The sequence below is a fragment of the Cardiocondyla obscurior genome, linkage group LG07 (genome assembly GCF_019399895.1).
Source record: "Cardiocondyla obscurior isolate alpha-2009 linkage group LG07, Cobs3.1, whole genome shotgun sequence".
NCBI classification, from domain to species: domain Eukaryota; kingdom Metazoa; phylum Arthropoda; class Insecta; order Hymenoptera; family Formicidae; genus Cardiocondyla; species Cardiocondyla obscurior.
In genome coordinates this window covers 5,751,821-5,775,157 of record NC_091870.1, presented here as the reverse complement: position 1 = coordinate 5,775,157, position 23,337 = coordinate 5,751,821, and the positions used below count along the sequence as shown (strand labels likewise).

At 37.0% G+C, this 23,337-nt stretch overlaps 2 protein-coding genes and 1 long non-coding RNA gene across 8 annotated transcripts; 1 reads left to right on the top strand and 2 right to left on the bottom strand.

Annotated features, from left to right (window-relative positions):
• Window positions 1–763: 763 nt before the first annotated feature.
• Window positions 764–2,210, bottom strand: LOC139104308 (NADH-quinone oxidoreductase subunit B). Its single transcript, XM_070659724.1, has 3 exons — window positions 2,062–2,210; window positions 1,138–1,689; window positions 764–1,060 (listed from the first exon to the last, which is right to left on the bottom strand). Exons 1-3 carry the CDS (start codon window positions 2,078–2,080, stop codon window positions 963–965), a joined length of 669 nt encoding a protein of 222 aa, XP_070515825.1. The 5' UTR covers window positions 2,081–2,210; the 3' UTR covers window positions 764–962.
• Window positions 2,211–2,499: 289 nt separating this feature from the next.
• LOC139104309 (uncharacterized) lies at window positions 2,500–3,590 on the top strand. The gene is made up of 3 exons (XR_011546018.1): window positions 2,500–2,581; window positions 3,018–3,158; window positions 3,353–3,590. It is a non-coding gene; the product is annotated as an uncharacterized lncRNA (long non-coding RNA).
• Wwk (white walker) lies at window positions 3,475–23,264 on the bottom strand. Of its 6 annotated transcripts, none has more exons than XM_070659722.1 (16): window positions 22,891–23,264; window positions 15,296–15,381; window positions 12,805–12,965; window positions 12,449–12,725; window positions 12,138–12,326; window positions 11,749–11,934; window positions 11,382–11,534; window positions 11,038–11,173; window positions 10,544–10,599; window positions 10,004–10,078; window positions 9,624–9,941; window positions 8,100–8,297; window positions 7,649–7,940; window positions 6,816–7,136; window positions 6,259–6,445; window positions 3,475–6,058 (listed from the first exon to the last, which is right to left on the bottom strand). In XM_070659722.1, the coding sequence occupies exons 1-16, from the start codon at window positions 23,114–23,116 to the stop codon at window positions 5,482–5,484; spliced, it is 3,438 nt and encodes a 1,145-aa protein (XP_070515823.1). In that variant the 5' UTR covers window positions 23,117–23,264; the 3' UTR covers window positions 3,475–5,481. The 6 variants fall into 6 exon arrangements, with proteins under 6 accessions (XP_070515823.1, XP_070515819.1, XP_070515820.1 ...); XM_070659718.1 differs by having other exon boundaries at window positions 6,259–6,529; window positions 22,891–23,263; XM_070659719.1 differs by having other exon boundaries at window positions 6,259–6,526; window positions 22,891–23,263.
• Between the last annotated feature and the right edge of the window lie 73 nt (window positions 23,265–23,337).

The window sequence follows — 23,337 nt, the reverse complement described above, 5'->3', positions numbered from 1 at the left end:
TTTTTTTAATGACCAAAGTAAACATTAATAATTTGGCTGTGGCACAACAGAATAACAATTCATTGAACGGTATAATAAAAAGCATGATAGGTATGGAACTTTGCAAGTCGGTTAAAAAGAGGCAAATTCTTTACCTATTATATGTACGAGATGTTTCGGTATATATACATGTATTTTTATTAAGATGGTATGTGTATGTATTGTATGAGTATATAATAAAATGTAATTGTTATATATTAGTATTAGTTACAGTAATAAAAACAGAAAAGGGGCCTTAGAACATGATAACTTAAACAGCAAAGAACTTGTATGTAAAATTCTCTGCTTAATTTAAATTATTCTGAACATATTTTGTACATACTTTAGAAGAAAAAAGGTATGTACATGCACAGTAAAATAGAAAATGTAATAAAACATAGGTTTGTACAAATGTTTGCTTTCTCAACATAAAAAAAAAAAAAACAGTATAAACTTTATTTATTGTAGTATGTTTTTTTAACAGCGTCATATTATCTCGACATATATATAATAAAAAAAATATTTTTTGTATATCTTGGGACGAATGTAATATTTCAAAACTTGATTTTATTTTATGTTTTTATATATTTATATTTTATATATATATATATATATATATATATATATATATATATATATATTTGATACGTGATCCATTACATAGCGATAACGACGAAATATTATACTAGTTTAATTTTATTTTTTTATAATATATATATATATATATATATATATATATATATATATATATATATATATATATATATATACGAAGTAATGTAAACAAAACGAATTTATGGTAATAGAAACAAAATTTATTTATACTGAAATGTGATTTATTTAAACAATCACATTTTTTAATAATATACAACTCTATTACTTAATTCTTTTTTATCTTACAATTTCAATAATTTATACATTTATTACTATAGATGTCAGGGATATTACTTTCTGTACCAAACTTGTGCAGATTGCATACGTTTTATCTTTTTTTGTAACTGTAAGACGCCGTACATTAATGCTTCAGCTGTTGGGGGACAACCTACAATATTGAAAATTTATATTATAATTATACATATTTTTTTTTTTACAATTATAACAAAATTATTATAAACTAACCAGGTACGTATATGTCCACAGGTATTATCCTGTCACAACCTCTGACCACGGAATAGCTGTAATGATAATATCCACCTCCATTTGCACAACTTCCCATGGAGATAACCCACCGAGGTTCAGGCATCTGATCATAGATTTTTCTCAAAGCAGGTGCCATTTTATTCGTCAAAGTGCCAGCGACTATAATAACATCCGACTGGCGAGGCGAGGCACGGAATACCACGCCGTATCTGTCCATGTCGTATCTAGGCGCTGCAATATGCATCATCTCCACGGCACAGCAAGCTAAACCAAAGGTCATCGGCCATATGGATCCTTTGCGTCCCCAATTGAGCAGATCATCCAATCGTGCTAAGGCATACTCTGCCTTGTTACTGGGTTGAAAAGGACTGTACGGCTCAACTTTTGGTTTCTCTGGCACAGCGGTCTTTGCTTCTTGTACAGATGCTTCAGTAGCCATGTCTTTGGTCTGAATTTTCAGTGTAGCTACAGCAGCAGGTCCTGATGCTCCTACATTACTACGCACCAGGGACACTAGTCCCTGGGGGACGTCTGTAAAGAAAAAGCAAGGTATAATCTATCATAGATGATACAGCAAGTAGCGATATCGTAGTTGCATTTGAAAGGTTATGATAGTATTTTTATCAGTAGAATGCATCGAATTGTCATCCACGGGAATAAACAAATGCGCATCGAAATTCCGTGACGTAGCTCACAAAGCAATATTATGCAATAGTGCGGTATTAAAACGTAAATTGCGTGAGAAATTAAGTCTGCTTCACGATTATGTCGATCATCCGCGGTCCAGGTGCACGCGGCACTTTTTCTCGTTGCGGGATTAAACGTACGTCATAGTTAACGTTATTTTAGAATCGAGCATCGAGGCATTTGTTTGAGAATGCATTTCACGAGAAAATAACTCACGTGTAACGGAACGAAACATTTTCGATCTCCGATTCCTCCGAAACGGACAGACAGACTTACTAACTACTGCATCGAGCGCATGCGCCTATTACGATCAAATATTTCTTTTCTTGTAGTTTGAACGAGTGATTATACATTGGAAACTGAAATCATATAGAATTTGATCGATGAGAATTAAAATCTGTATTATATTTACATAATAAAAAATCGCTGTATAAATACATATATATACATATATATATATATATGTATATATATATATATATATATATATATATATATATATATATATATATATATATATATTACTTGGAATAAATTTATAGGTGTCAGGAGTTATCGGTGTTCCCGAGGTCGACCCGAAGTTGTCCGCACGTATAACAATCGAGAGCCTCTCTCTCCTCTCCCCCTTCCTCCATCTTAACGTGCACTTCCGTTTCCGATTTCTTCTTCGTTTGCAGGTGTTTGCAGAGCGGATGGACGCCGGACGGATCGAGCTGCGTCGCAAATTATTTAATTGGTAATTGAAACTCAAATTGTCTCAGCTTTTGTGACTCATCGGCATATTTAACTATCGCGTAACACAAATTCGACGTTAGTTAATTGACAATCCATCCGAATGCGTATTTCTCTCGAAATAGCCTCCCCGTGTCGACCATCGATGCGGCAAGTTGCGCGGCTTTCTTTTCACTATTATGCGTATGCATTTCATCGCGCTAACATTTTTTTTGAGAAACGTTGCAGGTATCGAATACGTTATAATTTCACTCCTTCTGTCGCCGCAACGTAATTAGTAGGCTTGGTATATACTATATATGTATCAAACAACCGCACGATCATTGAATTAATTTTTTAATCGTGCATTACGATGAAATAATTCGTAAATATTTGTATCGAAAAATAATTTTTCGATACATTTATTTTAGACGTTATTTTTACACATCCGTATGTTACAGATCTGAGAGTTGCTGCAATTCTAGTTTTGTGCGCTGTAATGTGACAACGAAAGAGGAAAAGGACCGTACTAAACAATTAAAGAGAAAGAGGATAAAGAGGAGGTCTAGGGAAACGTCAGGTGCCAGTGGAGCAACTTTATGGTATGCGCCGCATTATCGTTTACTTACGCAAAATAAATAATTTTTTTAGTTGGATTGGTTTATTTTATTAATTTAGAAGTAAGAAAAAAAAATGTAATTAAAAAGTTCGATGTGCATAAGAATTATTTATGTAATATATTTATTATTTCGAATGCTGTATTAATTTAGAACTTATACATATTTATATATTGCAGAATCGTCGGAGCTACGTGGCTGATAACTTCCCTGTTGACCATCAGTTGGGTGAGCAATAAAAAAATTTTACTTAATGTGACAATAGATTGAATGGATGGATGGTAAAAAGGATTAATTAATATTTTGTAGAATATTTTTATTGGCTCAATTCTCTTGTTTTATACAAAACATCTAACAAACACAGATGCTTCCGGCTGAATTTATTCTGACCTGCCTTTACGAAAAGCGGCTAATCTATCAATTTTGCATCTAATGCACTTGTGTTTTGCAAATTTTTTAAGAGTACGCTACGTACAACGCGATAATCGATTTGCTCAACAGTGCTTAATGTGGATGCATCTAATGGTTAATAAATACTAAGCTAACAATATCGGTAAATGTAATAAAATGTCATGTATGTGTTTTGTATATGTACGCGTATATGTATATGTGTATGTGTATACGTGTGTCTGTATACGAGTGTGTTGGGTAATACTCAACAACTCTGCGCTAAAGTTCAGCCGCGGACGGGGAATGAGGCTAGGCCATGAAAACCAATTTTACAATTTCTGCGTAACATTTTTTCGCTATATACAAAAACGACCACTAGATTCTGCTTCTCGTGTCTGGACGAAGAGCTTGGCCTTGTGTCATGCGCTTAGCTTTTGACCGTATCTCATTGTCGATGAGTTTCACGCGTGGCCGCGAACTCATCTTGCATCCACGCGCGTCCGATCTTAGGGACGAAGACACGAACTTGAGAGGCGACGGTGACGACGCGGATGGTCTCGATAATATGATATGCCTTCGTAGAGATCTATTTAGCAAAAAGTTCGTTTAATCCATTAATGCCTAAAGTTTTATAGATTAATTAACAATTTATTACCGCAACAACAACAAAGTTTCCTTTTTTTTTTTTTTAAGTATTTCGTTGAGTTTCGCACCGATTAGGCGGTTCGCCATTCGGCGAGAGGGTAACCGGATACTTAACAATCTTTTCCAAGGGGACCTTCGCGACTACTCCAGCCGGCAATTTCGGCAATGTTTTACTTTTTTTTTTTCTTTTTTTTCTTTTTTTTTCTCAGGAACGGATCGGATCGTTGCGTGCGACTGCACTATCGGGATTTCGTTACATACGCGTTAAAGAGCACAGCCGAGGATAATCTAATTTCGGCATAGAATAGTGACGGCACAAACGGAACGTTTGGAGCCCAACGTTCTACGATGTCGAGCGACCTAAGCTAAGAAAATTGTGCTGTTTAGCAGAGCATCGAATCGAAGTGAAATTAAAATTATCGAAATGGATCGGTTTCGGAACTACGCGTTAAAGCATTTCATGACAACAAGTTTATAATATACAAAAATTTTACGTAAAGTTATAGATTAATTTTAGCCGTCAATATGTACGTGTTCCCCAAAGGTCTCTACTTACAATTATTTACAATAAGAATTTTCGCAATAATTGTAGTTTAAGAAGTTCCTAAAATCAATATGTACAAATTAAGTAACGTACTTACAAAATAACTTTCATATATTTATCAGGAAATTAGTGCAAGTCTTTTTCATAAAATTATTGCATCAAGTCTCTTAGAATTGATAAAACTTGCTTTTGGCTTTTTTGTTTATAGAAATCAATACTCTGATCTTCCGTTCTGTGAAATTATTTCGCCAAAAGATAGCGAAATCTTTTTGAAGAAGCAATAGTGACTTTGAAAAGTGTTATTCGAAATGTCTTATAAGACCGTGTAGAATCAACGTTTTAGGATTTTCAATCCTCATCGCGGAACTTTGCCATTAGACTTTGCTCTGCAAAAGTATGTCACGCGTGGTAAATTCTGTTCCGGAACCGAACTGAAAGACCGCGGTTCGATGCCCTGGGCCTATGGAGCGGTATCGGGAATAGTTTCTACGGAACGTCATTTAAAGGACCCTTGTGTCTGCGATGATTGGTAAATTGTGCGCCTTTTTCTCTCCGTCCGGTAACGCGTCCGGCACGCGGCCGTCGGAATCTCTTTCTCTCCGTCGCGGTTCAGTCGACGGAGAAGGCGATCTGACCGATCGTTTGCGCAAACCCCGCGTGTCGCGGTACGCGAACGGCTTTCTACATAGCGTGAGAACAAAAGTGTGAGGAAAACAAGTCGTCAAGCGGCTAATGATTCGGCCGGCGCATTTCCATGGCCGCGATGTCGTCCACGGAGATAAGCTTTTCTATAGGGATGCACGAGAGTTCGCCGCCGACGCATGATTGCGGCTGTTGCCACCTTGCCTCCCTTTCCGCCTCTTTGGCTTTAAGCTCGGCCTCCCGTGCGCGGCGTTCCTTTAATTTTAGCGAGAAAATCGCCACCGAACGCGCTCGCTTCATTAGACTTTGTTTAACGCGCGTCTTTTTCGCTTCCCGGTCTTCCTTTGACGGCTTTTCCTCCTCTTGACTCGAGATAGTCTTGCTGGAATCTGAGAGCCCGCTCGAGTCTTTCTCTTTTTCGGTATAATAACTAGACTGTCGTTCACGATGATCATCGCGATGCGATTCCCGCTGCATTTCTCGCTGATGATGATGATGATGTTGCTGCTGCTGCTGCTGCTGTTGTTGTTGTTGTTGCTGCATTTGTTGGAACTGGGGTTGTTGATGATATTGCTGCTTCTCCGTTTTCTCGCGCTCTTTTTCTTTTTCGGGTGAAAAGCGGAACTTTTGGTTTCTGTGAGTCGCCATCCACGGCGGTGCCGATCTTTAAGTAACAAAAATTGATACATTTGCATCGAAGTATAAGGAAGGAACAAGTTTAAGTTAATAAAAAAATCTGTATGGATGCATAAAAAATATTTATTAGAGATAATTACTGATAAAATAAAAATGCAATCCATACGCGTAATTATTATAAGGAATATTATAAAATCGTAGGGTATATATATTTTTGCTTCCTTGTACCTGAGAAGATCGCTATCTGAGGAAGAGGCAAGCTCTTTGGAGACGATGCAATCGGTTGACCTGTGCAAAGTTAATTCTTCTTCTCGCACGCTTACCGCAGCGGCACCAGTAATTTCGGAATCGCTTGATTTTCGTCCACCTGGCTCCAGGCCTAACCGACGTACCCAATCGACACCCCCGTGTGGTCCTATAGTCAGATGATGGCTATACTGATCGTTGGTACCGGACGCTTCGGGTTCGTTGCTCAACCAATCCCTCGAGCGTCTTCCTACTAAGAAACTTCTCATCAATGCGAATATTGATCCGCATGATGAGGTCTTTTACATGATTTTTTATTCAAAATTTTTAAGATCGATATTAACATGTAACTGTCCCCGGCAGCAAGTTTTATATAATGTAAAATTACTTTCATTATTCAAAATTTTATATTGAACAAATTTTTTATTTGAAACGTTTTAAATTACTGCGGCAGCGACATGTCAATTGCAATAACTTGACTCTGTTAATTTTTTATAATAAATATAAAATATTTTATGTGCGCGTTTGGAAAATCGAACCTCGTTCGCCTCCGGGTATAGAACATCTCGGCGTGTTACGAATGTCCCGAGTGACGTTGGAATTGCCTTCGGGTAGGAACGGGCTGGTCTCGCTGCTGCTTCCACCGCTACCAGGGGTCCCAGCTGTGGGTGGCGTTTCCGCGATCCTCGGTACCGACGCGGCACTCGGCGTTGTCGGTCCACTTGGCGTATGGGTGGTGGTTGAAGGACCCAGGGTCGGGGTGTCTGCACCTCGAGTGGTCACAGTCGTATAGCCCGCTCGGTCGGAAAGCAAGTGTTGTTCTTCGCTCTCTCCGTCTGCTGGACTCACCACGAATCTCCCTGAGTTCGAGTGAAATTTAACTGGTGGGAGGGAGGATGCAATGCGACGGGCAAAGCGATCAACACTTTTTTTTTTTTACTGTTAGCGCAGAGGTTATTCACGAATCGCAGGATGCTAGATAAGTAGTCAATAATGGTCACTGGATTGGGAAAGATAAAATTGGAATACGAGAATACTTTGAGTGTTGTTAAATATAAAATAGGTTTGATTAATATAGTTAATGATTAATAGTATAATTAAGTGGTAGGTAAATAGGTAGTTAGTATACGTAGCAAGATACATTATGTACCCTGTAAGACAAACGCGGGGTTCGCTGCGGCGACGGCGGCTAGCGTCCCTCTTTCGATTCACCTTCCCCTCGACCGTCGAGGAGAGTGCGTTCCTTTCCCCTTAATATCAGTCCTTTTCGACCGGCGCTTCGCGACACATCTACATGTGAGACTCGACACAAAAGGTCACGTACGTTAGCCGCCATCGCCGTAGCGAACGCTATATCCGTCTTTCAATGTACCTATCACTGTTGTTGGTTGCTGTTCCGGTGATGGAGTTGAGGATAATCTTCGGACTGCTTCACGTCTTAAGAATTCCACCTTTGCCATTTCGGTGGCAACCCAGTGAGGTAAATCGGGAATCGCGCAAATTATCACAAATCGAATGGCGAACATTATGTGTTCCAGTGCGACAATTAGTAAAATTGTTTGCGTCGCTGACATCTCCGGAAACATTCGTTGTACTTGTCCACTTAATCCGATCAGGGCGCAGTTCACTAGAATAGCGACCAAACCCATCGCTTCCATGGCATTCTGTTAAGAATAAAAAAATTGGGTGGGCTATATTTTTTATGTACAAGCAGGGTGAGATATATATTTCATTGTCGGCGTTAAAATTCTTTTATAACATTTTAATCTAATAAGTAGGAATATCTACGTATAAATTGTATTTAGAAATCTTATTTTTTTTACCTGCCATGTCCCGATGTTCGAAACTCTACGTCCAAAAGGTCGTTGAAGCACAAAACATAATTTAAACGCGTCGCCGCGTAATTCAAGTAAATTCCCAAGTAAAGCAGCCATCGCTGCTAACGGAAATGCAGAAGAGAAAAGGCAGACGTATCCCAATTGCGATAACATTTCCAAGTGTTCTGAAAATGCCCCGTCATACTGCAAATTAAGAATAATCATACATTAAATTTTCACAAAATATCTTTATAATTATTGCAAGTACTTGGCAAATTTCTATTTGAAATTACTTACTTAAAAATTAACTATAATTCTTATTAATGTAAATTTATATATACTTTAATGTATTTTTTACCTTGCTATAAATAGAAACGTGCGTAATTATTTTAATCTAATTTATAATACAAATAATATATAAATATAAATCCTTTCTATCTATTTATATCTATTAAATGCTAAAAAATAACGATTCACTAGTTTTATCGTATATGTACAATATATTACTTATTGTTAAATGAATATATATCTAGAGTAACTTTTAAACCAACCTGGTAATATTGAACGAAGAAATAAATAATGCAAGTTTATTAATATAATGCTAATAAAGTATGAATATTCAGTGTTTATTTTTGAATAATTAAAAAATTTAATAACATATTTTGGGCGTGAATCTACATGCATTTAAAGAAAATTAAACTTCGATAAAATACATATTAATAACATGACGGTGGTGATGAGCGATGAAAAGTCTGTTCCTTTCGGTTACTTTGTATAATTAAAAAATTGCTTAATATTGAAAGATATGTTTGCAAATGTTTAGCATTATTTTATTTGAAAATTTAGTACTTCAAGTACAAAAATGGAGCGATACAAAATTATTTGTAGCATATATTTTTAATCATGTTGAATTTTATCAACAAATATTACATGTTATAATAATTGAAACGTGCCAAATTAGCTTAATTAATTAATGAAAAATCGCGATTATTCGTGACCGAAAGGATTGATTTATAATGTTAGGATGAAAGTGATATTACCTTCCTGGCCGACACCTGTGCGTCGTTGATGGAATGAAGGTGAAACGGGAAAAAAATCATTAAAATTCTGCAAAAAGAAATGACCAACAAACGCGATACGACGTTGACGTTACTATTAATAGTTCGGTTCAATCATCATGCGACAGAATGCGCAGAGTGCAATCTGAACGGAAAGAAAGATCTTGGAGGCGAGATAAATGGGTTGATCTATGATATGACGCGTTCGGTTCACTCGCAATCTTGTACGACGCTCTTGAAATTTGTTCAAAGGAAAAAACCTTGACGAGACGTTTGAAGCATTTGTTTTAAGCACAATCTTAATAAGCAGACATGTCTCCGTATCGTTCCCTATCTTTATATATGTTACATACAATTTTTTTTTTTTTTTCTTTTTGCGTTTTTGATTGCGAGTACTTCGAACGTCGTTATGCGTGTGCAGTGTGGTGTTCCCAGAAAAACGAAACAGCTATTGGCTAAATCTAGATCAAACCTTGAACGCAACGTCACTAAGTAGAGAATTAGTGGGATGCCCTACTCTGTAGAGGGAACTCTCCAGTTCTGCCTGGCTGACGTTTCGCGGTTGCTTCGATTTGCCACTGTCAGGTCGTTCGTCCTTTTCTTCGCTGTCCTTACCACCCTGTATCTCCTCGCCTTCTTGGCCGGGGGGTGGTCTCGCCTCGCTAGGACTCAAGGCTCCGAACAGCTCGAAGCTCAGTCGCGCCAATCGTAGTTGTTCGATCAGATACGGTATCGCGGATTCCTTCAAATTTCCGATTACCTGGCGGGCTATGAGGAGAGCCGCCAATTGCTGTAAAGGAAATTTGCATTCTCACGTCGTTGTAACGTATCGCAGGATAGTTGAATTCTTACCTCTTTGAGTCTCTCTTGATCCTGAAGATAAAAGGCGATGTAAAACAGCGATAGGAAGGAGTTTACAAACTGAAACTGAAATATAGAATAGTTGCTGCATGGTTAGCTAAAGATTAAGGTGGTTAACATAGGTACATATGTACAAAATGCACACAAAAGCGCGATTACGATACGAAGGCCTGTGATGTATTAGATTATTAAGCGTAAGCAAAAAAGTGTTCTTTTGCGAAAAGAATGTTCATGCAGCGACAGAGACAGCCAGAGCAGGCACTTCTGCTTTAAAACAAAAAAAGCTGAGTCTATATTATATTTTTCAAAATATTCTCCTCTAATATGTAATGTTTTTTTTCTTTTTTTTTTTAAACATCGCTGTTAGTTTCAAATTATAAAAATATTTTCTCTATTTATACCCCAATACTGTAAAATATAATATTACCGACAAAAATTGATTTATCATGTTTAATTAGAGGAGGATATGCATATAACGTTTATACAACATTGATATTCTATTCGTTCAAAATGGAGAGTTCTTCTTATTACCAGTGCCACTTTGTAGATCAGATGATTCTCGTACTCGGTGTCTAGTCGATAGTTTTCTGCGTCCAACACACAAAAATCACAAATACTATCTACCGCACCATAAACGCTCTCCAGAATTTAAATGATGTAACAAAACTGTATCTATAGTATGTCACGAGTTTAATCACATAAAAAAAAAAAAAAAAAAAGAAACAGAGCCACAATCTTTCACGTAAACATACGATGTTCTCGTTACATAATCTTTCAATTATTCTCTAGAAGAAGCTAAGCCGTGGAAAAATTATCGAAAGTATATGCTATGCTTTTAAACTAGACGTGCATAGTGTACCGTAGAATACACATATCGATGCGAAAAAGTCGGCAAATGGCAATTGTTCGTATTTTGAGTCGCACGAAGATACGATTATGTCGAAAGAAAGAGAGGAGATGATAGAGAAAGATGGGGAGGGAAAGATAGTGTAAAATAGGGAATTGATTATCATTGGGACACATACCCAAATCATTCAACCACACCGCGACTTTGAAGTACGCTTCATCCATCAGTGCAATCACCACCGCGAGTAACACCTTTGGCATATAACTCAGCCAGAATCCATAGCCCCCAGATTCAAGATGAGCGTCCCACCAATCCTAAAATTATAATTTTACAGTAATAGAAATTTTACATTATTACAAATATTTATTATAACTTTAGCTTTTTTAATAACTTTACCGTATATTTATTGCAATTATAAATTTTAGATTGAAATAATTATTTACTTTTTTTTTTTTTTTTTTTTTTTTTTTTAAACACAAGTTCTTACGGTTAATTACTACGTGATGCATTTTTTATGCGTACCTGTATCTGAAAACTCAGAATCATAACGATGAAGACAAAGAGTAAACAGATTGCGATAATAGGCACGCTCACAAAATACCGAAACATGTTTCTTCGCCATCTGGGATACGTCGGTTCCAGCCTACCCGTCACTGGCGAGATTTCCAAAGTTCCCTAAACATAGTCAAGATTAAATTGATTAAACTGATTAAACTTTGAATAGGGTTCGCAAATCGTTTCTCTTAAAAAAATCGTATTTTTAATTATACGGTGTAGCAAAAGCATATTCCATTTTCATAGCGGCGTACAAGTGTAGGAGTAGCACACATTACGGGATTATTATATCATTGCCGGAGCTAAGCCTTAAAGATGTTAGAAAGATTCTTACTGTAAACAGAGGTCTAGGCTCGACCAATAAATCGTCCCTCTGATCTAAAGTTCCCCATCTATACGCTAGTTCCGCGCCTCTCCTTTTCCACGTCTCCAGGTATACGGTAGCCCATATCACATTAAAGACCGAAAACAGAACATACGCCACGTCCTCCACCACTTGATTCCTGCCGATGATGCCGACCTAAATAATTAAGATCCAATAGTTACTTATTTCCGCTTGTCTTTTTTGAATCTCGGGGCATTTCGTTGTCTAAAAATTATTTTATTTCAAATTTAAATTTGCAATTACATTTAATTTCATTTCATTTATTAAATAGAAGAAATATTTTACGCATTTACATTATATTCGTTGCGACTTTAATAACGAGCGAGACGTATACGTACCCAGTATATGACACCCACTGCAGCTGGAACGATCAAAGCGGTGGTGTAGTGGCCAAGCCAGGCAAAGTACATGGTGATTTTCACCCCGAAATATTTACAAATATCGTCCAATGGTTGAGGGCTGAGGAACGCGCGGACCCAGCTCCGTTGCAGCTTCTCTAACGCGGGTAATTCGTGAAGAGGGAAGACCTGACGGAAGCAAAGTTGCGTCACGTCTTAGGTGTCTCCTCTTCGGCGAGACGAGATTCAAGGATCTCGTCTCGTCAAAGAACGTGCAGACACGGTAAAATAAATACGCGCATATATCGCACCTGAGAAATAATACCGGATGAAATGCACTTTGGGATAATCGCTTGACCCTCCACCATCTTAAGACCGGGTAGACTATGAAGATCGTGAGGGCCGGCCCTCAGGGTGTGAAGTAAGTGCAGCACGAGAGACTGCCTTTCCTGTGTAGTGAAGAATCTGATCTCGTCGTCGCTGCCCTCGAAACAATTAGCTTCGGAGCCGACAAACTCCTTGAATCCGCCACCGAACTCCTGTCTCAGGGTTTTTGGAAGATGCATCTCCTCGGCGGCCTTGAGCAGACTACGAGCAGCCGATCGAGCCGTATCTATACTTGTCTTTCCTCGCGTTTCTTTCATTTCATTGAGATTCGAATACTTACACGCTAAATGGTGCCGTAATGTAAAATCCGTAACTGTCCGACGAGGCGTGATGTCGCACGTGAACTACTAGCCCCGGGGTTCCAGCCCGGAGCCGACCTAGGAGCCACATCAAGGTCTCGTCGTTTGCTCCGCTAGGGAACATCATGACTACGTCGCATTCCTAAAACAAGTCAAATTAATCAACTCCTTGCGGAAAGTTTACGTGGTGACAAATGTAAATAGAGTTTACAAAACGTCGGTAGCATATGTAGAATAGGAATAGAGGCATTCATCACCTTCCGACAAACGCACATGGCGACGGTACGCAGTCGAGCCAAGTATTAGCGTGAATATACGATAATATCAGAGACGTCCATTTCACTAATATAACTTCTTAATTTTTCTGTCTATATATTGGTCTAAAGATAAAGTTATATATGTATTTATATATATATGTGTTTAATATGTATTTAGTTAGATATGTATCAGCACATATTTTTCACGCGAAAATAATAAAATCAATTCAAGTATTGTAGGATGCAGACGAAGAGTTTAATTAACAAGATAGTTTTTTCTTTTTTTTACGCCCAGTGGCTCGCAGACAAATTTCGATACTCTTAACTCAACAACTAACGATCGACTCTGTGGCTAGCAACTGACTGACTTTCGTTATCCCTTCCACGGGATTTAGATTTCGTTTGTTCGCACATACGCGTACACATACGTTAACTAAATATTTTTCGGCGAAAGCCGTTCGGCTCTTATCGCGAAACGTCGCCGATCTTACTTACCACACACTCTCATACACATTTTCTCTCTCTTTCTTTCTCTGCATTCACGCAATCCATGCATCTCCTACAGTATACATTTTATAAAAATTAAGTTTTAAAGTTGAAATCGTTTTTATTCTACATCTATATCAATAATAATTTGTCAAAGTTGTACTAAAAAAAAGATTTTGAAGGAAAGTATTAGGTTCATTAGACTACCACAAAAATCCATTAGATACACTCTCCGAAGAATAGTTCAACAGTCTTACGTGTCGTTTTGTGAAATATTAATCGTCTCCAACGCGACTGAAAAAAACCACTCGAAGGTTCAGTAGGGTGGCCAAGTAGTTACGCGCATTACTAGGTCACCCGTGTTATCGAGGTATCGTTGTACGTGAATTGGCAATCCCAAGCGCTATACTAGTTGGAGTTTAGCCAGCTTATTCTGACATGAGTTTTGAGCATTAAGATTAGGCATGTAAAATATGGCATATCGAAAAAAAAATTTTGCATTATATTTAAAAGAGGAAAGACTTGCATACTCAAACTGAATATCTGAACAAAAAATTACTTATGTCGCTCTATCCTGATTTGATAATTATTACTAAAATAATATTTTTGAAAAAGAAAGAGAAAAATTAAATTTATGAAAAGTAGCATATTGAAATTATTACAAATGCACTTTTATAAAATAGCATATGAAAGTAATTTACATCACGCCGTGATAATACGATGAAAAATTGAATTTGCAATTCAAGACGAAGTAGCGAAAGAATAAATAAAACAAGTACAAGATCAACGATGTAACTTGAAAGAGAAAACGTCGCAATGTATGCCAAGTTCTTTGGTATCCACTAATAGCTTAAGGTGCGATCGATATTATTATTTTCATAAAAAACAGAAGCAGCAACTATAATTCCCAACGGCTGTTGTTCACAGAAGGTTCAATTTTATAATCCAATTAAAAATCTTTGTTTTCAAGAATAAAATTCAGGATTGATATTCTTGTTAGAAATGTGTGTCAGCGTATTTCATTTATCAGATTAAATTTTTGCGATGGTATCGAACCATGTTATACCATGATTGATGAAAATAGTCACGTACACAAAGAAGAAATAAAGATGCTCGAGTATCTGTCGTTAATGGCAGCACAGACACTATTGTCGTTGCTATCATTGTGACTGCAGCAATCGAGTGTTAAAAGGATATTATACAAACGATATTACATTACCAGACGAGAAAACTAGTATTGCTTTTCATCACAAAAGAGTATTCGCCCATTAAACACTCGCGCAGACTGGAATGATGAGAGTAAAACGTGACGCATACCACACTCTCTTAATAACGATAATTTACCTGTAAATGACGTTACATAGTAAAATTATTTCGAGTACAAAACACAATTGGAAAGGTAGTACATTTCTAAAATAATATCAAAATTGAACGATCTGTGCAACGAAAAGATTAAAATTAATGTCGAAATATTTTGCCAAATATAATAGTGAATAATATTGAAAAGCATCTTTATTGGTAACTTATTTTAATCTACATGATATTTTCAAACGAGAAATTATAAAATCTCACTGCTATTAAGAGGTCGATACAACGAGACTTTCAATTGCGAAATCATATTATTCGGAACGTTAAACGAATATTTAATAGTTTTATTATTTCCCATTATGAAAATGGCTTTTGACTTTATCTGTGTTTAATACATATATTTATTACTATAAATACATACCTGAGTAGGAACCTTTTGTATCCATAGGCGGCGGGGGGTCATTAAATGGCCTGTACATGGTATTTTCCGTCTCAAAAGACGGGACGCTGCAAATAAAGATCATTAAATTTATATTAGTTATGATAGCATTAATACGATTCATATTATATTGATATCAGTAAAAATTAGAACTTGGAAATGAATGGAGTTTTAAGTTTTGATACGCGTGTGCGGGTTCTGCAAAAATTTAATATTGCCGATTATTTATTAACATGATTATTCGAGTTTGTATGGTCTTTTATTTTTAATTAACATCCCGAGTGGAAATTGATTCCCACCGTTACCTAATAATTAGGTAGTTAATTTGTGGTTCGTCTCTAGACATCTAAACATTTTTTACCGCGTACTAGTCTACTGTTGTGTGCTGACCTTACGCAACGCTCGATTTCCGAGTCCACTGGGGTGAGTGCGTGCGTGTGTTATATCGGCCGGCAGTTCTCGCGGTTCAAGTTCGCATGGAAGTGAAGGACGCGCGGGCGGCGAGAACCAGTTAGGTTCTCGCCGCTCGCGAATTTGGCAGTCGAGCTTTGCGTAAGGCCAGCATACAACACAACAGTAGACTAGTACGCGGTGAGAAACATTTAAATATCTGTTTAGATACACGGTCCGCGCTAGACAGAGACTAGACGACCGATACTAGGCAGATTTTGTTTCTTTTTTTAAACGACAACTTAATTTTTTCAAGATAGTCAGATTAGCTAGATAAATTTCCACTCGGGATGAGTCGTCTTATGTTAGCTTCGCGTGGGCGTATATCTTTCTGAAAAATCGATATCCAAATTATTCCCAAGACGAATCTCGACCTCATTATCGAAGAAATAAATTTATGCACATTGCAACATTAAACGGTGACTCTTCAAATAGATTAGCTATATATATTCCTATTGGAAATGGTACAAATCGTTACAATCAAAAGTAATCGTATATTTTTGTGTAAGAAATGATTACATATATATATATATATATTCGCATATAACTTTGTTTGCAAAATGTAAAAAAGTAATAACCGAAGAATAACATTCCATCACCGATCCTTCCTCTGACGTCAGTCGTAGTTTGATTGTCTCTCTTATTTGCAGAAGAGGATAGAGAAACAATTAAACTACGGTTAGAGTCGAATTGATGTGGTAAGAATCGGTTTCTCCGTACCCGTGTAACGAAAACCAGACGGTAAATTATATCGCTTTATAAAAAATACAATCATTAATCTTGCGTGTACGAAAACGTGTAATGACTAAAAATCCCTCGACAAGATAAAGTATGTACGGTTACTTTGAGCGTACCCGAAGGTATTCAGTGTAGGCGTGAAGACGGGCATCCATCTATGTCGACCGCAAAACTTTAAAGCTCTCGTCGAAATATATTGTCGTCAAACGCTAATTTTTGATTTTTCAAGGAGCAAATTTCTACTGAGAAAGATGAAATATTCGCAATCTCTTTAAATTGCCTTAAAAGTAATAGACCTTTAATTGCTTACAGTTTGCACGCTTCTTACTTTTCATTTGAATCCCACAAACAGAAATTTCAATTATTATCTAATTAACGCAGTTGATTCACGTACAGTACGTAAGAAAATAATTAATTGTCTCTAATTTCAAAGAATTATTAAGTTAAATAAATAATATATATAAGTATGCAGAGCTTTGTTTTTGCTTAAATGCACAAAATACTATTTTATTTTTAAATTATTTTGATTACTTTTTTGTGTACAAAGAAATTTTTTTTGTTTTTTAAAAAGGGTAACACTAATGTAGACTTTAAATCGTTTCTACTAAACTTTATTATTTTTGGAGTTATCTCAATAATGTAAAAAGTTATTATAACGTAAATAATGGCAGAGTTCCAACAGCAGTCGGAAGGATTACAAATGCAAACGTGCCTGATTTCGTATTTTGTACTTTGTTATCTCTCAGTGCAGGCAAATATAATTTGAATTATGATATTCATTAACATTGTTCATACTTTTTATGTACAATAATTTCAAGTCATAATATTAGCTTATACAGGAAATTAAGGTGTAAAATGAAATAAAAGATATTTTTGTGCACTATACGTGAGAAGAAAATAGGTAAATATCGTGAAAAGGAAATGGTCATACAATTTATTATGTGACATGATAATTTGTATTTAAATTGGTTCTTTCCTAATTCTATAACTTAATAATTAATTGATTCATCAGTCCCTCGAAAGATTCTCGAAACGCATATACTTCTTTTAACGAGTAGGATATTTAATATAATACGCCCTTTGTAAAATTGTCATTAAAGAGGCTTGGCATATTCTTAAATAACAAAATCGGTGTGACGATTTTTTCGCGCAACCCCCGCTCCACCCCCGCGTCTCCCTCGCGACCGTCAGTGATCGTAGTCGGGTTAAACAGCACTTTTCGTCAGTCGGGTGTAGTGGGATGGGGGCCCAAGCGCCGACCAATCACAGCGCTTTATCGATCGCCTGATCGCGAGCTTGCGCGCCCGAGCCTACGTGACTCACTTCCTGCGTAGACAAGGATCACGGGAACCACGTGGAGAGCAACGCTTTTCGAGACGGATATTGAGGTATCTGCGTGTATTTTACATACTCGTGGTCGGGCGACGATACGGCGAGTATCAAAATCTTTCCGTTTAAGAGCCGAAAAATCTCTATCGGTCAATCTAGTTGCGCTGCTAATCTTTCCGCGCAATTTCGCGTATGTTCGACGGCGGATATCACAGCCTCGCATACGTATAAGTGTCGGCACGGGAGCTGTAGGCACGGGAAGCGCGGGGAGAAGGGGGAACGATGCGCGACTAGACTAGCGCTGGAATGTGCGTCGGGTCACCTGCAACCATAACAAACGCGCAGTACGACTTAAACAACACGCGCTCAACAAGACCTTGAATAGAACAGAGTATTAACAGTGATTTTTTTGTTTCAGATAATACTCCACCATCGAAGGAGGACCAGCCCGACATCCCGCGGACATCTTGAGAGGAGGAGGAGGCCCAGGAAGGGTATCCTGCCCCGGCGGAGCAACCCATGGGTATGTATCAATTTTTTCTTTGGATTCTTAATAACGTTTTTTAATTTTTTCGTTTAATTAAATTTTATATCTACTAAATAATTGTTTTATTTTTCTGTTTCAGGTCAAAAGAAACTCTGCTGCGTCGCATCGCTCAGGATTAAAATAGTGCCGCACGCCAATTCGAAATTATACGAACTGCAGCCGGTTCGTCGGTCGTTCGGGACTGCCGATACTTACCGCGGGCGTTTCTTTTACGATTCTTTTTAATGCGGGAGTGTCGAAAAATTTGTTAAATAATTTTCGGGATTGTAACTTCACCCGGGCGCGTTCGCGAGTTACTTGTGCGCGGAAGGATGACTCGTCACGTCCCATCTGAGAGGAGGAGCAGGCCCACCAGGAGGCATCAGGCATCGGCGGAGCATCTCTTAGGTGAGCATAAATTTATATTATAAAATCTTTATTAAATATCACTTTTACTATTTTTTTTATTAATTTGATTAATCAATATTCATGTCTAAATTAATGTTTTATTTTATGTTTCAGATACCGGCTGAATTCAACAACTCCGCTGATGCTCATGCAGTCTGGTGAGTCACATAATTTTTTTTTACATCTTTTGTTTATTAATGCCTTGGTGTACCGCAGTCGTACGCGTTCGCGCAGAACTATTTGAATAATTTAGTAACTCGCGAACCATCAAGTTAGAAATTCGCACCTCTGAGATCTCGAATATACCCCGTGGTTAAGCTACTTCGAAAGGCCCCTGATTCTGAATCCTCTCTGGATGAACCGTTGCTGAAATGTTACGATCGCATCTCATTTCGGTAGGGATGAAAACGGAGTTAGAATTCCTCTTACGTCACAGTCGCGCATATATATACATTCAAAACGCAGAAATTACGGATGCGATCGCCTCGAACGAGAAATCGCGCAGTTTCCGTTAAGGACATCCTTGTTACATTTCGAGCAAGAAATGCATCGAGTATTATCTAACGATGTAACGATGCGAAAGATGTGTGTTTTAAAATTTGGATTTATTTTTATGTGTTTTTAAGGATCATCATAATTTATAGTTTGACAAAAATTATGCAAAGTTTCAAAGTTATTGAATTTTATTATTGATCATATTACATACATTTTTTTTTTATTGGATTAAATTCTTTATTCTCTTTTTTTTGTTTTTAAATAAAATAATAGCAAATTATTAAAATTGATACGTATGACAACTGTTCATGTGACATACAGAACATTTTTTTTACTGAAAAATATTTTACCGACTCGATATTCTCGGAATGAGGTCAATACACTTTGTTTACACTCGCAGTCCGATGACATCAGGTAGCGAACGACTTAAAGACGCCAGTGCATCCATGAAACTATAAAAGCTTTTCTGTGTAATACTTTCCCGGAGGGAAAAGCTTTTTAAATAGTTTGCAATGAAATGGCTTTGTGTAACAAAATTACGCTAAACGTTAAAGATGAAAAAAAAAAAAAAAAAAAAAAAAAAGTTATCTTTAGACATCTTTCGCTTCTTTTCGCTCTGTCACGTTAGATAATTTATAGCTATCGCACAAAAATCGATTACGATAGGTATATGGTATGAACTACAGATTCTTTTACAATATTTTCTTAACGGTGTAGTTACTGTATACTTTACGAGATATTCGCAGTGTAAACTTCTTTACTTATCTTACGGCTACAGATGATTTAACTTGGTTGTCTGCTGCATCAGAAATTTCCTCTTTTTTAAAATCTTCCGAATAAGCAAGAAAAAAAAAAAAAAAAAATTATAATTTAAAAAGAAAAATGTATAAGCTCAAGAAAAGTTAAAAAATATGTAGATTTCCATTGAACTTCCGGAAGAGACAAATAAATATTGAAAAATTATTAAGTAACAATTTATAGGTAAATGAAAAAATAATTTGTCGCGAACATTAATATTCCTGTTATCGCATACCGTTACGCAAATCTTTTGTTGCATTCCTGCTGTCAAACGAGAACTATAATCACTGAAATTTGCATTGAAGTGATAACCATTGTTTCTTCATTTTCAACTCTATATACTTGCGGTTGTTTCCAACCGCAATCAGTGAATAACGCACAATGTAGATAATGCACGGGGTGTCGCATCATTTGGTTCAATGCGCAATTGTGATGTGACACAAAAACAGGTCGAGTAGCCGTATTGAAGCGGTGCAATGGGATAGCATAGACAAACGCTCAGTGTTCTTCCAGGCTTTACGTCTGAGAACTATACTTTTTAAAGACATTGATGATTCTTGAATCTTTTTAGATTTTCTTAATGAAATTATCCCTTTTTTAATGTTTACAAGAATGAGCAATCGATAGGACGCACTATATGAAAATGTGTTTAGATTTATTTTTTAATTAACTTGATTCAATTAAATCAAAATTAACGATAGAAATTGGTATATTGAAATTAAGTACTATTGAAAGAGATGAAAGAAAATATAGAATCTCTTTTTATTTTTGGTATTAAACGTATTTAATAGTCTTATTTCATCCTGCGTGTCAAATGAATTCGAGTTGATATTAATTTCGATCCGAAAGTTGCGTCGCAATTCAGAACTAATTCCGTGTGGACTTTATGCTAATCAAATTTATTTAATAAGGAGTTTCGAGGACTTAAAAACTCACTAAACGCGAAAATTTCACGGCGTGAAACTAATTAAATTAATCGTAATCTTTGTTCTATCGTAAAATTAGATACTACAGCTTTGTCTTGTTTAATTGTAAGATACAATATCATAAATTTTCTTAATGCGAATCAAATATTTCAAAAAATAGAATTTTTTTAAGTAAATTATAATAACTTTTCTTACAAAAATAATTTAGTTGAAAATTTACGTAACAATTTTCAAATCAATAGTTTTAAATATCTTAATAACGTAAATATACAAAAAATCGTACATGAATTAGAGATTCTTTCTATATTTAGTTTCTTTTTTTTGTTTATTGCTGTTTATTTAATCTGATGTCGTGTAGTCTCGTTATCTAACACGCAATTTTGAAATTTATTTCTATGCAAATTGAATGAAAAATTTACATAGAATTAATTCTCAAAATGTTAATATACCGGTTTCTTTTCAAATACATTCAGTTTTTGGATTCTATTATAATTGAATTATTTTAATTGGTTTGCAAGTGCTATCTACGGAATGAATAGTGAACTATACATATACACATACAACACAGACACTCAATGCATTCGGCCCACGTGCGAGGAATTCTTACGTAACTCCGGTGCGCGCATCAAGTACGCCGAATGTTAAAATTGGATAAATGTAGAAAAAGCTATGAGGTTTGATCACGTAGAACCGCAGCATTTTTTTGAAACTACAGTTGTATCTATACAACGCTAGATTTTTATCTAGATTCATATTAAATCAATTGCAACTGATTATTTTTTAAATTCTAAAGTTAGCATTAAAAAATTACTTTATTATTCTTTTTCTTCTATACTTGTAGTTTATAATGCATTTTAGAGCTATTATTCATTTTACTCGTTATAATTTTAAGAGAGAAAAAAAAAGAAAAAAAGTGTAACGATTTAAATTCAACATCGATTTGCCGTCATACACGTGTGATACGTGTAATTAACAGGAAATTTACCTTTCGCGAGGGGTACGTTATGATAGACATTTCGAGTAAGACGTTATATCGATTAAATACAAAATAATTTATATTTCACGTTATGTCGCGCAAAAAGATCCGCGATGCATTTTATAGCGACCCGCATAAATAAATGCCATAACAGCAACCATTTCGAAAGTGCAACTGCAACATGGCGGTCTAGAAACATTGAGGTCATCAAAAGAGACGAACATAACATAAAACATAGTTTTTTCGCAAAGATATTTATCATCGTAAATCGAGCGCGATGTCATTTCGTTGTATTGTCGGAAACCGCATGAATTCATCTTTCCTGAAATTTATGTATTATTTATGAGCCTGCACGTTCGCAGGTACGTCAATGCAACGAGCTCGGCATATCAATTATATCCGTGAAAGCATTTTTTATCGTAAATTTAAGGGTGCAAAAGATAATTTCACGAGTTTATCGAATTTACGTTTTTATGCCGCTTTGTGATAACGTAACCCGAATTAACGCTGGGTCAACGCACAAATCAAACTAGGTTACGTACGTAATAGATATTAAGACATTTAATGTCGTAAACTGTTGAAAAATTTTTATCAGAGGGGTTAAACGCGGCAAGTTAATTTCATCGATATATCTGTAAGATCTAAATTCGGTAATATGCTCATCTTTTAATCCCTGATCGCGTGCTGGTCCACTCTTTCACACACGTCGGTTCACGATTAGTGGTGCATTGAATGAGGCCAAAAACGGATTGGAGAGCGTTCCGCCTATCGGGCGGTATCACGGGGAAGATCGATCCCAATATCCGTGCACCAGAAAGTCGAAAGGCTAGGTATCCGCGGCGAAGAGTGGTTGCATGAGGTTTCGTAAGCGATTACGATATGAGAAATTCGATGGTATCGCAAAGGGACGGAGAAGTAGCGCCTGACTCACCCTTATCGAGGGTCTCTCGAGCCGCGTGTATGACCTTTCTGCGACGGAGACCGTCGCCCGCTAGGGCGCTCGTCATCGCGCTGGCGAAGGTCGCACCGGTGCCAGTCGTCGACGACGCGGTTCTAACATCGTCGCCGTTCGCGCACTCATCGGTCGTGGACGCGGTCGACGCGCGATGATGATGGTGGTCGAGGAGATTGATCGGGGACCCCTCGCCGCCTGGCATAATGTCCCGGACTGCCAGGGACCGTAGTCCTTAACCGGAGGACCCTTGCGCCTCAACTGAACTGTGACTCCTCTCACTACGTCGTTCTCGTTCCGCCCTCACATCCACGGTTTACTCATTCCACTCACCCCTCCTCGTAGCCTTGTCGCTCCTCACCCTTCGCCGCTTACCGTGCCACCTAGCCGTTCGCTTCCACGATGACGATCCCTACGAGCGTAGGG